The sequence below is a fragment of the Paroedura picta genome, chromosome 8 (genome assembly GCF_049243985.1).
Source record: "Paroedura picta isolate Pp20150507F chromosome 8, Ppicta_v3.0, whole genome shotgun sequence".
Classification (NCBI taxonomy): Eukaryota; Metazoa; Chordata; class Lepidosauria; order Squamata; family Gekkonidae; genus Paroedura; species Paroedura picta.
Window position 1 is genome coordinate 80,841,631 of NC_135376.1, and position 12,658 is coordinate 80,854,288.

General features: G+C 41.7%; 1 protein-coding gene across 1 annotated transcript in view; it reads left to right on the plus strand.

The window, feature by feature from the left end:
• Positions 1–12,139, plus strand: part of GLUD1 (glutamate dehydrogenase 1) — a 31,684-nt gene extending 19,545 nt beyond the window's left edge. The window contains exons 5-13 of the mRNA XM_077350586.1: positions 1,428–1,522; positions 3,439–3,618; positions 5,612–5,749; positions 6,364–6,501; positions 6,640–6,720; positions 8,126–8,249; positions 9,376–9,467; positions 10,332–10,394; positions 10,700–12,139. Coding sequence (XP_077206701.1) covers positions 1,428–1,522; positions 3,439–3,618; positions 5,612–5,749; positions 6,364–6,501; positions 6,640–6,720; positions 8,126–8,249; positions 9,376–9,467; positions 10,332–10,394; positions 10,700–10,819 — 1,031 coding nt within the window. The 3' untranslated portion in view covers positions 10,820–12,139. The remainder of the gene's footprint in view (positions 1–1,427; positions 1,523–3,438; positions 3,619–5,611; positions 5,750–6,363; positions 6,502–6,639; positions 6,721–8,125; positions 8,250–9,375; positions 9,468–10,331; positions 10,395–10,699) is intronic.
• The last annotated feature ends 519 nt before the right edge of the window (positions 12,140–12,658 follow it).

A 12,658-nucleotide genomic window follows, 5' to 3' on the forward strand; every position in this document is an offset into this window, starting at 1 on the left:
ACAGTCTGATCTCCAGCCTACAGAGATCAGTTCCTCTGGGGGAAATGATAGCTTTGGAGCATGTATGCCATGGCATCAGAGCTTTTTGACCCCAGGTGCCACCTTCAGATCTCCAGGAAATTCCTATGCTGGCAAGCATGTTTGTCTCTGATGTTTTAAACCTTTGAGCATTGAGGTCTAGTGTAGTTTCTCTGTTAGGATTGTACTGGAAACTGTTTTTTGTACTTTTCCCCAGTTCTGCTATATTCTTTTTGCTCTGCCGAGAGAAGAATCACATCCATTCATCATCTTGGTATATCATTGATTTATGTAATCGCCTTGTGATCACTGAATTTTGCTCTCTTTCCTGATGTCCAAAATGATCTTGCTTTATTTATACAGTTAGTGTGACTTGACAGTAGTCATGTCATTCTTCCTTAATAGGTTGGAGATCTGAAAATTTAACAATGTCAGCCTCTGGCCAGGCTAGTACTCAAAGCACTTTTGCTATTCTGCTTAGTTATTTTATTCTGCTGAAAGCTGTGTCACTCTTAAAGGAAGCTGAGGAAGGAAATCAAGCTCCACCTCATAGCAGCCACTATACAAGTTTTTGTAATAGCTCTCCAGAATAAATACAGGACACTAAAGGAATCTTTCCTTATATTGTGTGTTCTTTCTAACCTGTCATGCCCATATTAACTTGCACTAAAACTTGAATTGTCTTCATGACTACTTGCAAAATTCCCTTTATTGCAATCCAGTGCCTCCCGGCAAATGTTCTTTGGAGTCTTATGAGCAGATTGAAATTTATATACTTCTGTCTCATCTCATGACCTAAATAAAATATATGCAAGGATGTCTTAGGAAAAGGAATTAATCTCCAGTTCGGAAAGTAATGCAAATGGATTCTGGTGCAGTCCAAGGTCCTAAAGGAAAAATATTTCTAGAAATTAGTATGGGGTGCAGTGATTCATGGAAGCTCACTCCCTACCACAAATTTTGTTAGTCTTTAAGATGTTACTGGACTCTTGCTCTTTTCTTTGACTGCTAGTCATTCCTCATATACTTTTGGATTGTTCTAGAGACTGTGTTCAAAGTAAAAGCATAATGGTATTCATTTTCCAGAGTAAATAGTGATAAGTATTGAACTAAAGCTCAGCTCTGAATAGTAGCATCATAACTGACAGGCTTTTCAGTGATGTGGAAAATTTTTCCCGGCACTACATAGTAAAATGGCATCGGCTTGCAGGAGGAGTTTGGAAGCCAAGTCACCCCTGGCACAGTGGCTGGAAAGTAAGGAAACTGTAAAGAATAAGCTGTTAGTAGCAGTCTGCAGAAATGTCAAATTGTTAAAAGCAGTCTGCTACTTTAACGAAGAACTTAGCACTAAACGGAGATAACCAATACAGGTATTTGCATGTTGTGAATGTCCTCAATCTTGCCAACAGGGCCTGGCATCGATGTGCCTGCCCCTGACATGAGCACAGGAGAGAGGGAGATGTCCTGGATTGCTGACACCTATGCCAACACCATCGGCCACTATGTAAGTTGCTCTAAGGGTTCAAAACCAAGGCTTAGTCAGCAGCCTTGGTAGCTGACTGCTGGACTAATAAGGAAGACACACTTCACCAATTGGAAATAGAGCTGTTTATTGAGAGAGAGACTACAAGAAAGCACAGGAAAGGAATAAAAGTATACAGTTGAGCTTAGACTGCTTTTTCGGTTTTGCAACCACAGAAACCCTTCTGCCCGTTTGTTATAGCTGACTATATAAATGTGAGACTTTGAAGTAGGAATCTTCCTATTGTTTCTCCCAGTCGGATAAGGAAAGGGTGCTGTTTTGCATATTTGTGGACTCTCTACTCATCCCTTTTCACATCATTCCAAACTTTTACTGGCTTTATCCATTCTCAAGCGAAAAGATTTGAAAGGAAAAAATTCATTAGGTTTGAAAGGGAAGTTCTTCCCTTATTCCTAGTTAATAGTGGATGCACATACAGACAGCCTAACAGTTTAAAGCATCCTGGGTTGGGGAGTATAAATAGGCTTAGTGGATACCTGCCATGAGGCATTCACCCCCCCCCCCCCAATTCCCATGCAGCACAAGAAGCTGAAGTTAGCTCTTTAGTTGTTCAGGGTGGCTATGGAAACAGTTTCCTGAACAGCTTCATGGGGTCTCTGTGCCCATTCTTGATGCCTAATGTGATAAATCCAGACTTGTTTGTGCAAACATAAAATCAGTTTGGGTTGCAAAGCAATAAAGCAACATATGATAATCAAATTATAAAAAGGGCTAATGCACAAAAACCTCCTTGCCCTGTAAGCTTGTTAAGTTCTCATACACTAGACTCTTCAGCATTCAGGTCAGCAAGCCAATGTTTCTGTGCCATTTTTCTTTCCCTAGAAACTCATGGCAGAGTGTTGGAGGGGGATGCACATTGGTTCCAGGCATTTGCTGGCCAGAATAGGTGGCTCTTTATCTTGAGGACAAATGGTGGAACAGTAGGCTTTGACACTTCACTTTTCTCTCCTTTAGTGAGTCTCAAAGCAGTTTACAATCTGCTTTCCCTTCATCTCCCCACAACAGATACCTTGTGAGGCAGGTGGAGCTTAGACAACTGTGACAGGTCCAAAGTCACCCAGCAAGCTGCACATGGGCGGAGGAGAGGAGAATCAAACCTGATCCTTGAGATTAGAGTCCACACATACATACATACATACCATATACACACTTGATCACCAAATAAAAAAAACTTTGATGACATAAATTAGTACAGCATGCTAGGAAGACTAGCCCTTAACAATTAATTAAAATATATATTTAAAAATGTCAAAATTGACTTAAAACTTATCAAAACTTTTGCAACAAAAGAGTCAATGCAGCAGGTAATTAGATTGTCAAGTAAAGTGTCGTAGCTTTCCATGTTCCTGTAGAAAATGAGCATAGTGGAGATTGGTGAAGAAGCTTGCTGCTCAATTTCATAGGTTCCTGAAAAGGGAGAGAGGCATCTCTTGCAGGGGACGGCAATTACAAATTAAAGTAGTTGTGAGTTCCTGCATTATGCAGCGGGTTGTACTAGATAGATGACCCTGGAGATCCCTTTCAGTTCTATGATTCTATGATAGTACTGATGTTTTCAAGTATATTCAAGGTTTCTTTTGCTGGATTATTTTAAAAGTGGTTGCTATAGCTGTAAACTCTCTCAAGCCTTCAAATCCTCCTGCATGTTAGTGGCAAAATACATATAATCTACTTGAACACCTTAAATATAATTAACTGAAATTTCTTAAATTCACATATAAGCTATTTTAAACTTGATCCGCTAAAAAAGCTTAGATCTAACTTTTAAAACTTTAACCAATTCCGTTAAGCCTAGTAGGGCTAAAGTTCATTTGGCAGTTTATTTAAAAAATTAAATGTTCTAAAGAAAACTCTTAAATGTCTCTATTGTCTTGCAGGATATCAATGCCCATGCCTGTGTCACAGGAAAGCCAATCAGCCAAGGTGGCATCCACGGACGCATATCTGCCACAGGCCGTGGTGTCTTCCATGGCATTGAGAACTTCATTAATGAAGCATCCTACATGAGTCTCTTGGGAATGACTCCAGGATTTGGAGATAAAACTTTTGCTATTCAGGTACTCGGTGTAGAACAATTGCCGTATTAGGGAGGAAAGTAAGATATGTGTCTTGCTTTACTGATAACCTTTGAAGAAAGGAAATGCATTCCAAATTGATACTTCTCAGACAAAAATCTTGATAGCCTTCTGCCAACAGAAATCATAAGTTGTGACTTGCTCTTAATTTCTCAGGCATTTATTTATTTATTTGTTTTAATTTTAAAATTTATATCCTGCCTTTCACGAGAAGTCGCCTCGAGGCTGGTAAAGATTTGAGGGGTCTTGAACTAAAGGTTTGGATGCATACCCAGCACCCTGAAAAATCAAGATTTCATCAAATTATTTTATTCATTTACTAGTAGTAAAGCCTATTGCACACTTAAAGGCAACGGGTGCTAGCCAATATGGTGGAACATATTGCCACTGAGGGCCGATTGCCCCTGGAGTGCATTGTCATGGCCACACCTCAGATTTTATTATGGAGAAGTTACCCCTTCTCTTCCCAGTAGGGACCCAGTACAGCTTGTAACATTCTCCCATTCTCCATTTTATCTTCACAACAACTGTATGTGCGTGTGTCAATAGCCCAAGTTCATCCATCAAGCAAGATAGGCATTCAGACACTGCATGTGGCCTGAGTTGTTAGAGGCATGTACAGATGCCAACTGCAACTTTCACAAACTGGTGTCTCATCACTTGCCAAAATCCATCGTATTCCGGGATGGGTTCCATCTGCTCCTGGACACTTCAGGCTTCCTGAGGCATAAAGTACCATGTTGTCCGACCAACCTAAAAGTATACTTCCGAACAGTCACTGTTCATCCAAGCGGGTCTTGAATCGTTCTATGGCCAGAGTGTAACTTCTGTCTGAGGTTCAGAATGTTGCTTTGAGGTTCTGTGTTCTATTTGGAGCCACGGCTGTGGCAAGGCTTAATGTTGACAGTTGTTGCTGCTATAATTATACTAATGAGGGAGCTCTCTAAAAACGATTGTATTTGTCCAATTAATCAAGCTGAGACCCACCCTGACCCTGTGGGAAAGCAATAGGAAGCTAGCACTGCTACTTTTGAACATTAGTGTTGGCAAGAGCTGAAATGGGTTGGCCACATGCCCAAATTTAAATAGCCAACTGAAATCTTGGACCAGAAAATTAATAATTAATTAATCAAGGAAACATGAAGGCATCATCTCTGTCCTGAAGAAAGAGGACAGAGATTCTGTGTTTGATTCTTGAGTTTCTTCTAAAGTTCCTTAAAAATGGGTATATTTTATACTGCACCATTACAGTATACTATAACATACATAAGGGAGTCTGCAGGAGCTCAACAGGGGCGTGACATTGGAGGGGGGGGCAGGTTCTGGGCTGTCTTCTCAGCTCCTACTCTTCTTTCTGGCCTACATGAGAAAGAGCTGCCATAGTAATAGCAAAAGCAGGGGAGGGAGAAAAAGGAGGGCTAAGGGTAATTGAGGGGGGATTGTTCTCTCTGTTTGATCCTAATTATACCACAACATTGAGTTTGACATTAGGGGAGATTACTTGCCTGTTCCCTGTACAGTTTGAATCCTTGCACCATTTTCTAACCTAGGGTAGCCAACTGCCATTGCTGGGCAAATATTTGACGATCTGGCCTGTCGTCTGTTGAGCCTAGCATTCCAGTGGGATGGTTGTATCTTGGGCAGGTGATGAACACAAGTGGGCCAGGCAAGATCCAGCACGCACACACACATACACTCTCCTGTTTAAGTAGTTAGAGATAGGTGTTTCAGACTATTCCAAGAACTGGAAGAGAAAAGCTCTCAGTACGGTCTTGATGAAAGCAAAGCATCTTGCTGTATCTATAAGTGAGTGAAATCTGTGGCCTTCTGTCAAAGACCCATATTAGTGTCATGCTGTGGCTACCACAAACCTAACCACACAGGTGACTGTAGCCAGTATGAGTGCTGTGCATCATATTTCTTCAGTTATTTTTGAGCTCGGTTGAATTTAATTCCCTGCTCTTTTTTTGAACAGGGATTTGGCAATGTGGGTCTGCATTCTATGAGGTACCTGCATCGATATGGTGCAAAATGCGTGGCCATTGGGGAAAAAGATGGTGCTATATGGAATCCTGATGGACTTGACCCAAAGGAGTTGGAAGATTACAAATTGGTATGAAAAACATTGAGTATTCATGTTATTGCAGGCTTTCAGGATAAAGCGTTTTAGTGTGTGTTGCAGTTAATAAAACTTGAGCCAGACTGTGTACTGGGTGGGTAGGGACAGATTGATCAATGACAGCTTGTTACTGGCTTCCCAACTTGTAGAGACACCGAAATTGGTTATTTTGTATGTTTTGGTTAGGAGTATTTTGCCTGCAAGCACTTGGTGCTTTAAGAAAACTGTTGCTGGTATCAATGTGAACAATACTTGTTAGTTAGTATGCAGTCTTTGTAAGAACACAGCCTGAACTTTTGTTCCTGAATTTCCCAAAACCTTTGAAGCAAGAACACTCCCTTTTTTTAAAGGATTATATACACGCATTGATGTCCTTTCTCAGTGTTGCTAAAAGGGGGAAAGCTTAAAATAATTCAGAATGCCTTGGATTTGTAGCATGTTTGACTTGTATTTTGAAAACTGTGGCAGCAGCTGCAGCTTCTTCCATTGAAGTGTTAAGATTGTGAAGTGTTGGCATAGGAGCATGTCCCTTAAATGGAAGCTTCCATTGTACTACAATACCTGTTGAAGCAAGAAGCATTGATTTGTATCTTTTCCTGTCAAAACAGCAACATGGATCAATTCTCACCTACCCCAAGGCACAGGCCCTGGACTGCCACATTCTTGAAGCTGACTGTGACATCCTCATCCCAGCCGCCAGTGAAAAACAGTTAACAAGAGCCAATGCTCATAAAGTCAAAGCAAAAGTAAGAGGAACCCACAAATTGATAGCTTGGCAATAGGACCTTAAATTGTGAATGCCCTTCTCTGTTAACATGGAGGGATCATGGAACATGAGAGTAAATTTTTTGTTGCTGAGCTTATATTTTTCTTCTTCTCCTCAGATCATTGCTGAAGGTGCTAATGGGCCCACAACTCCTGAAGCAGATAAAATCTTCTTGGAACGGAATATCATGGTTATTCCAGTAAGGCTCTCTTATGTGTACACTATAACCTTGTAGAAGCATGTGTTTCCTCTCTCCCTTGATATCATGCCAGTGATTTTCACGAGAGCTGCTTGTTAAAATGGGAACATACTTCTAGAGGGCAAGTGTTACTCTGACCAGTATAAAAATGCATTTGAGGCAGTTTGGGCTGTAGTGGGAGGGGAAGGTGAGAAATTGTGCTCAGTGTGCAGGAATCCTTCTGCCCATGGAAATGCTCTCTTGCACTCAAGCCAGTGTCTGAAATCCAGAATCCACTGAAGTGAGAGGCAAAACTTCCACTGGAACCGGGCTGTGTTCCCTGAATTCCCCGTTCTTGTTCATTTGGTGTACAGACACTCATCGCTCTTCTAGGAAGAAAATGGCTTCTATGAAAGAATTTGTCTTTTCTGCTACTACATGACAGTTTACGGAAATGCTCCAAATTTTTCTGCAAAGGAGAGGATCTGACTCATCCCACTGAAAAAAGAAATTTTTTTTGTCCAGTTAACATACTGGCTCCCAGTTCAGACAAATGACAGCCGCCTTTTGCACCAAGAAGCATTTTGACCTGGCCACCAGGTTACTGTGCATGTTGCACTGTAATAAACTCCAGAATGATGGTAGCAAATGGATTTTGGACAGTATTGTAGAGGCTACTCTGCTCAGAAAAAAAAATCAGGTATACATGCAAATGGTGGCATAAGTGGCTAGCCCTGGAAGTGAATTCAGAATTTGATCACATCTTAAACCGGATAGTTGCATTTATTGTTTGAATGACTGAAGGGGCTGTAAGCAGATGAGCAAAAATTAAGGTGACCGAGAGCCACTAATGGTTTAAAGTAATTGGCCTGGTGACTGCCAGGCTTGGTTTCTCATTCTCCCATTCAGAATTTAGCTACTGCCTGTTCACAGGCACCCATAATCCTTCCTGCTTTGCATTTCAGGTCAGTCCATACCTTCACGCATCACTGAGCACTTATTGGATGGTGATGCCATCAAACTGGCATAGGGGTGTCTGGAAAGTTACTTTCTGTTACCTGGTGGTAGGACTTAAATTGAAATGTGTGCCTCTGGGTCACTACCATTACTCTTTGACAAACAATATCACTTGCTTTGAATTCCTTTTCAGTCAGCTTACTGTTACTGCAACTTACTTCATATACTTCATTTATACTGCTACTTTGCTCCCAAATATGAAACCAAAATAGCATTCACAATTCTCCCCCTCCTCCCATTTTAATCTTTGAGGATGCTTGGCCCATCTAGAATTTCAGTTGTACTAATTACTCCTCTGTACATTGCTTTTCCAAATCACTTCGTTTGCAGAGGGTTATTTTTTTAGAAACCGTAAGAGCACATGAATAGGTGAGTCAATTCAGATGCAAAACATTTTGTTTCTGTGCAGGATCTGTATTTAAATGCCGGAGGTGTAACCGTGTCTTACTTTGAGTGGCTGAAGAACCTGAACCATGTCAGCTATGGTCGCTTGACCTTTAAATACGAAAGGGATTCAAACTACCACTTGCTCAGTAAGTTGAACAGCTTCTTTACTTCATCTGGGGGAAATGCACCATTTCTTTTGACCTGTGTTACTTGGAGAGAGATCTCTTGTTCCTTGTGAGGGTTTCTAATCTAGCCTCTGCCAGCTAAAGCTTCTCTTTTGGCTTATTCCTAATGCATTCTTGTATGAAATAATGCAGTAGTTGGAAACTAAAATCTCTTAAGGATGGAGATTTCATTTTCCCTGTTGGTGAGAAAATCTGAAGCAGATAAGCTTAAAAGAATAGTTGGGTTTTACACCCTGCCTTCCACTGCCCAAAGGAGTCTCAAAGTGGTTTACAATCACCTTCCTTTCCTCTCCCCACAACAGACACCCTGTGAGGTAGGTGGGGCTGAGAGAGAGAAACTGCTTGGTAAGAACAGCTCTATCAGGACTGTGACTAGCCCAAGGTCACTCAGCTGGCTGCATGTGGAGGAGCGGGGAATCAAACCCTGCTCACCAGATTAGGTCACTGCTTCTGACCACTACACCAAGCTGGCACAACATCAAAATGGATCTTAGCCTTTGGTGTTAGGTATAGCTAAAGTGCTGTGTCAGTTTTGAGTTGGCTGCCACCTCTCTGGTTAGGTTTGTTATAGTCCTTGAACTTGCTCTTGTGTAGATCCCTTCCCGTGCAATTGGAAATCTGTACCGCAAGAGGAGCTGCTGTTACGGCAACTTAAGATCCAACCTATCCTGTGTTGCAGCTGGAAGCAGTTTGCTGTGTCAGTGTTCTTCTTGGAAGGAGATGTGTTTTTGGCAGTGAATTAAGGGAGCACCCTCATAAATTAAACCCAGAACAGCTCTGAGTCATGAGCCTCATAAGAATTTGCCTATATCTTGAGCTTTACTACAGTAATGGCAACAGAGGGGCAGTTATATCTGTAGTACAGAAAACATTTTTAAGCTGCTGAGTCTGTACTTCTGTTGAGATTTGCCTTCTAAGTGAAACTAAGTCTGCACACTTCTGGCATATTTAATAGAATCCAATGAGTTAAGGTGGATAGGGTTTGTACTGTATAAATATTACAACTGTTGTTCATTTAAAGGCCTTCAAAAGTTAAAATAAAGTTGCCATCTTCAAGGTTAACTGAATGCGTTGCTTTTCCTTCCAGTGTCAGTCCAGGAAAGTTTGGAAAGAAAATTTGGTAAACATGGTGGAACTATTCCAATTGTGCCTACTGCCGAATTCCAAGATCGGATATCTGTAAGTAATCGGAAAGATTTTGCCCAGCAATAATATGCATACATGCAGATATAAACCACCCTGAGCTGGCTGTTCCAGGAGGGGCGGTGAATAAATACAATTATACATCCATCCGTCTGTCTGCATAACTGGGACATTGTAGTATTTTTTGCTTTAATAAAGGAGAAACTTCTGTGTGAGACTACAAAGCTAACCTAAATATACCTTGAGTTCTGTAGCACCTTTAAGACTAACAAAGTTTAATTCTGGGTATATGCTTTCGTGTGTATGTGTACATCTTCATTGTATCTGAAGACGCATCCATGCACACGGAACCTTATACCCAGAATTAAACTTTGTTGGTCTTAAAGGTGCCCCTGGACTCAAACTTTGTTCTATTGCTTCAGACCCAACTACTCACCTGAATCTAAATATCCCTTGATATTTATAGAAACAAGCAATGTAATGACAGAGTAAGGTAGTTCTAAGATTATAGTTCTAGATTATAGTTCTAACTTCTGACTGCAATTATGACCGCTTCTAAATTTCTGCTTCAAACTAACAAAACGTCCTGCTGTGATACAGCACTATATATTTGCATGGTATATGCTGCTTCTGCTTCGCACACAGTTATGAATCCCATAAACAGCCATTCATTTAATTCCCTTTTTTCAGTTGCCTTTTCTAGCCTGCAGTAAAAAACAATTCACAGAAAAGCTGAGCGAGGCATCCCTGTCCAGGCCCTTAAACAATGTTATTTAACTGCAGGGCTAAACACATGGCTGACATCAGATGGCAGCTCTTTTCAGTGCAAGTCTTGCAATACAAAAGGGATGCTTTTTTTTTGTAAGGTGCCATGAGATTCCTCTCTGTGTTTCAATACAGGGTGCATCTGAGAAAGACATTGTTCATTCTGGACTGGCTTACACCATGGAGCGTTCTGCCAGGGTATGTATTGTGAAAACACAGTAGTCGTGCAGGGTGTGTGGAATGACACTTTCAGTTGTCATTTTAGGCATTATGAACTTAGTTACTATCTGCAGTTCTACACAACCGTCGTCATGAAAGAAGTCTGTATCCTCTGCCTGTGGAGTCCTGAATTTGATTGCCCTCTACCTGAATGTGAATGCCACCAAACGTAGACATAGATAATTCTGACATGTGATTTGTGACCATGTGCCTCTTCTAAAGAGAAGCTTAGTAAATATTGTGCTCTTAAGTGACAGGGTTTTTTGTGTGCTTGTATTCCCTAGCAAATCATGCGCACTGCCATGAAGTACAATCTAGGTCTGGACCTGAGGACGGCTGCCTATGTCAATGCAATCGAGAAGGTCTTCAAGGTGTACAACGAAGCTGGGCTGACCTTCACATAAAGCGAAGGTTGTCCACCTCCGTCTGGCTCACTGCTGCATATCCTCTTCAGAAAGCTTATCACACGTTTACATAGCCACGTGAATCCCTTTCCTTTCTCACTTCCTTATAGTGGATATGATTTTCAGTTAGCTTCTGTCAGAGCTAGTCCTTTTTATAATAATAGAGAAAAAAACACACGGATTTAGGGCTTCATGCTGAGACATACCTAAAGATAACCCATTTGTCTGCATGTTTGAGGGGGGGGGTAGAAGAGGAGGCTGGAGTGTTTTTCATCTTGAAATTTTAAGAAGGAACCTCTGTTGTAAAGTTTGTGGTCTTGCCACAAGGCATCTTAGCAAAGGCATCTTAGCAAAGCTTGAGATCCACCCATGCAGTGACCTGTTGGAGCAAAACATCAAACTGTTCATGCACTTTGTTCTCAAACAATGTAACCCTCTTAGCTTTAGCACTTTCTGAGTAAAGGCCTTGTAGGATCGATGCGGCGGCATTATCAAAGACAGAACAGGCCCCCTACAGGGAATAACTTGGACAGGATTCTAATTTTTACACACTAATAGAACCAGAGGCCTGGTTCTCTTAGGCAAATATGTATTTTGTTTGGTGTTTCTTCCCCTCCTTTTTACTATCTCTGCTCCTGTTAGGTGACCTTTGAATCATGTACTGGGCCTCAACTTGACTTGCATGCACTACATGGTGCTCTTATAGAGAATGGGTTGCAGGAGTTCATATTTTTATAAGCTGGAGCAGTATCATTGTACAGGCACCCAGCGGACTGACCTCTTGAGTGTTTAAATTAGCTTCTTTTTTAAAAAGAGAGAGAGAGAGAGAAGAAGCGTGTCCTTCAGCGTAATCTTACTTAGGTAGTCCAAAGAATTTGTATAATGTTTTACTTAGTTTGTGTGTTTCTCGAGGCTTGTTTAGCGTTGGCAATTGCCTCAGTGAACAATTAAAACTGAAATAATTGGCGATGAAGGAGTCACAGGCGGTGGCCTCTACAAACCTTTTGTCACGTCCTATCACCTGATTTGGGTTTCCCCCCCCCCATTTGGATGGGGGTTTTTGCGTAGTCTGAATGCCGAGTTTAATAAGGAGAAGGACCTTGAAGCAAGATTGGATCACATGTTTGCTGGACGGCGTTTTGACAAGGTCTGTTGTCCGGAGGACTCCTATATAGTGCCAGATGTATTTATGTAATGGATACAAATGTTTTTTAAAACAAACTTAAAGCCCTCCCAGGAACTCATGCCTTTTTTTCTAGCTACTTTGTAACTCATGACATAACCTGGCAATGAAAGCAATTAAAACTTGACCTTTCCAAACACACAGGCTGGCTTCTGTTTCTGACAGCTTTTTTTCCGGACGTGGCTGAGGGTGCGGCTGGAAGCGTCTTAGTTGAAATGGAGCGGAATGGGGTTCAAACCGCAGCCGAGCATATTTGTTTAACCACCCATTATTGTGGCATAGGACTTGTAGCAGCCCATCACCGGGAGTGTCTAGAGCAGGGGTAGTCAAACTGCGGCCCTCCAGATGTCCATGGACTACAATTCCCAGGAGCCCCCTGCCAGCGTTTGCTGGCAGGGGGCTCCTGGGAATTGTAGTCCATGGACATCTGGAGGGCCGCAGTTTGACTACCCCTGTTCTAGAGTCTCTGCTCCTAGGAGCACCCTTACAAATCACGGGCACTGATTTCCCCCGGAGGATCTCTGGTTGTGCTTCCATGTGAGGAGCATATATAATTCCTGCAGTGAAAGCAGCTTGAGAAGGCACTACTGCACTTGTCATTCTGTTTGAACCAAGATTGCTTTGGGGTCTTAGGCATCTAAGAATTGCTGCTGTGC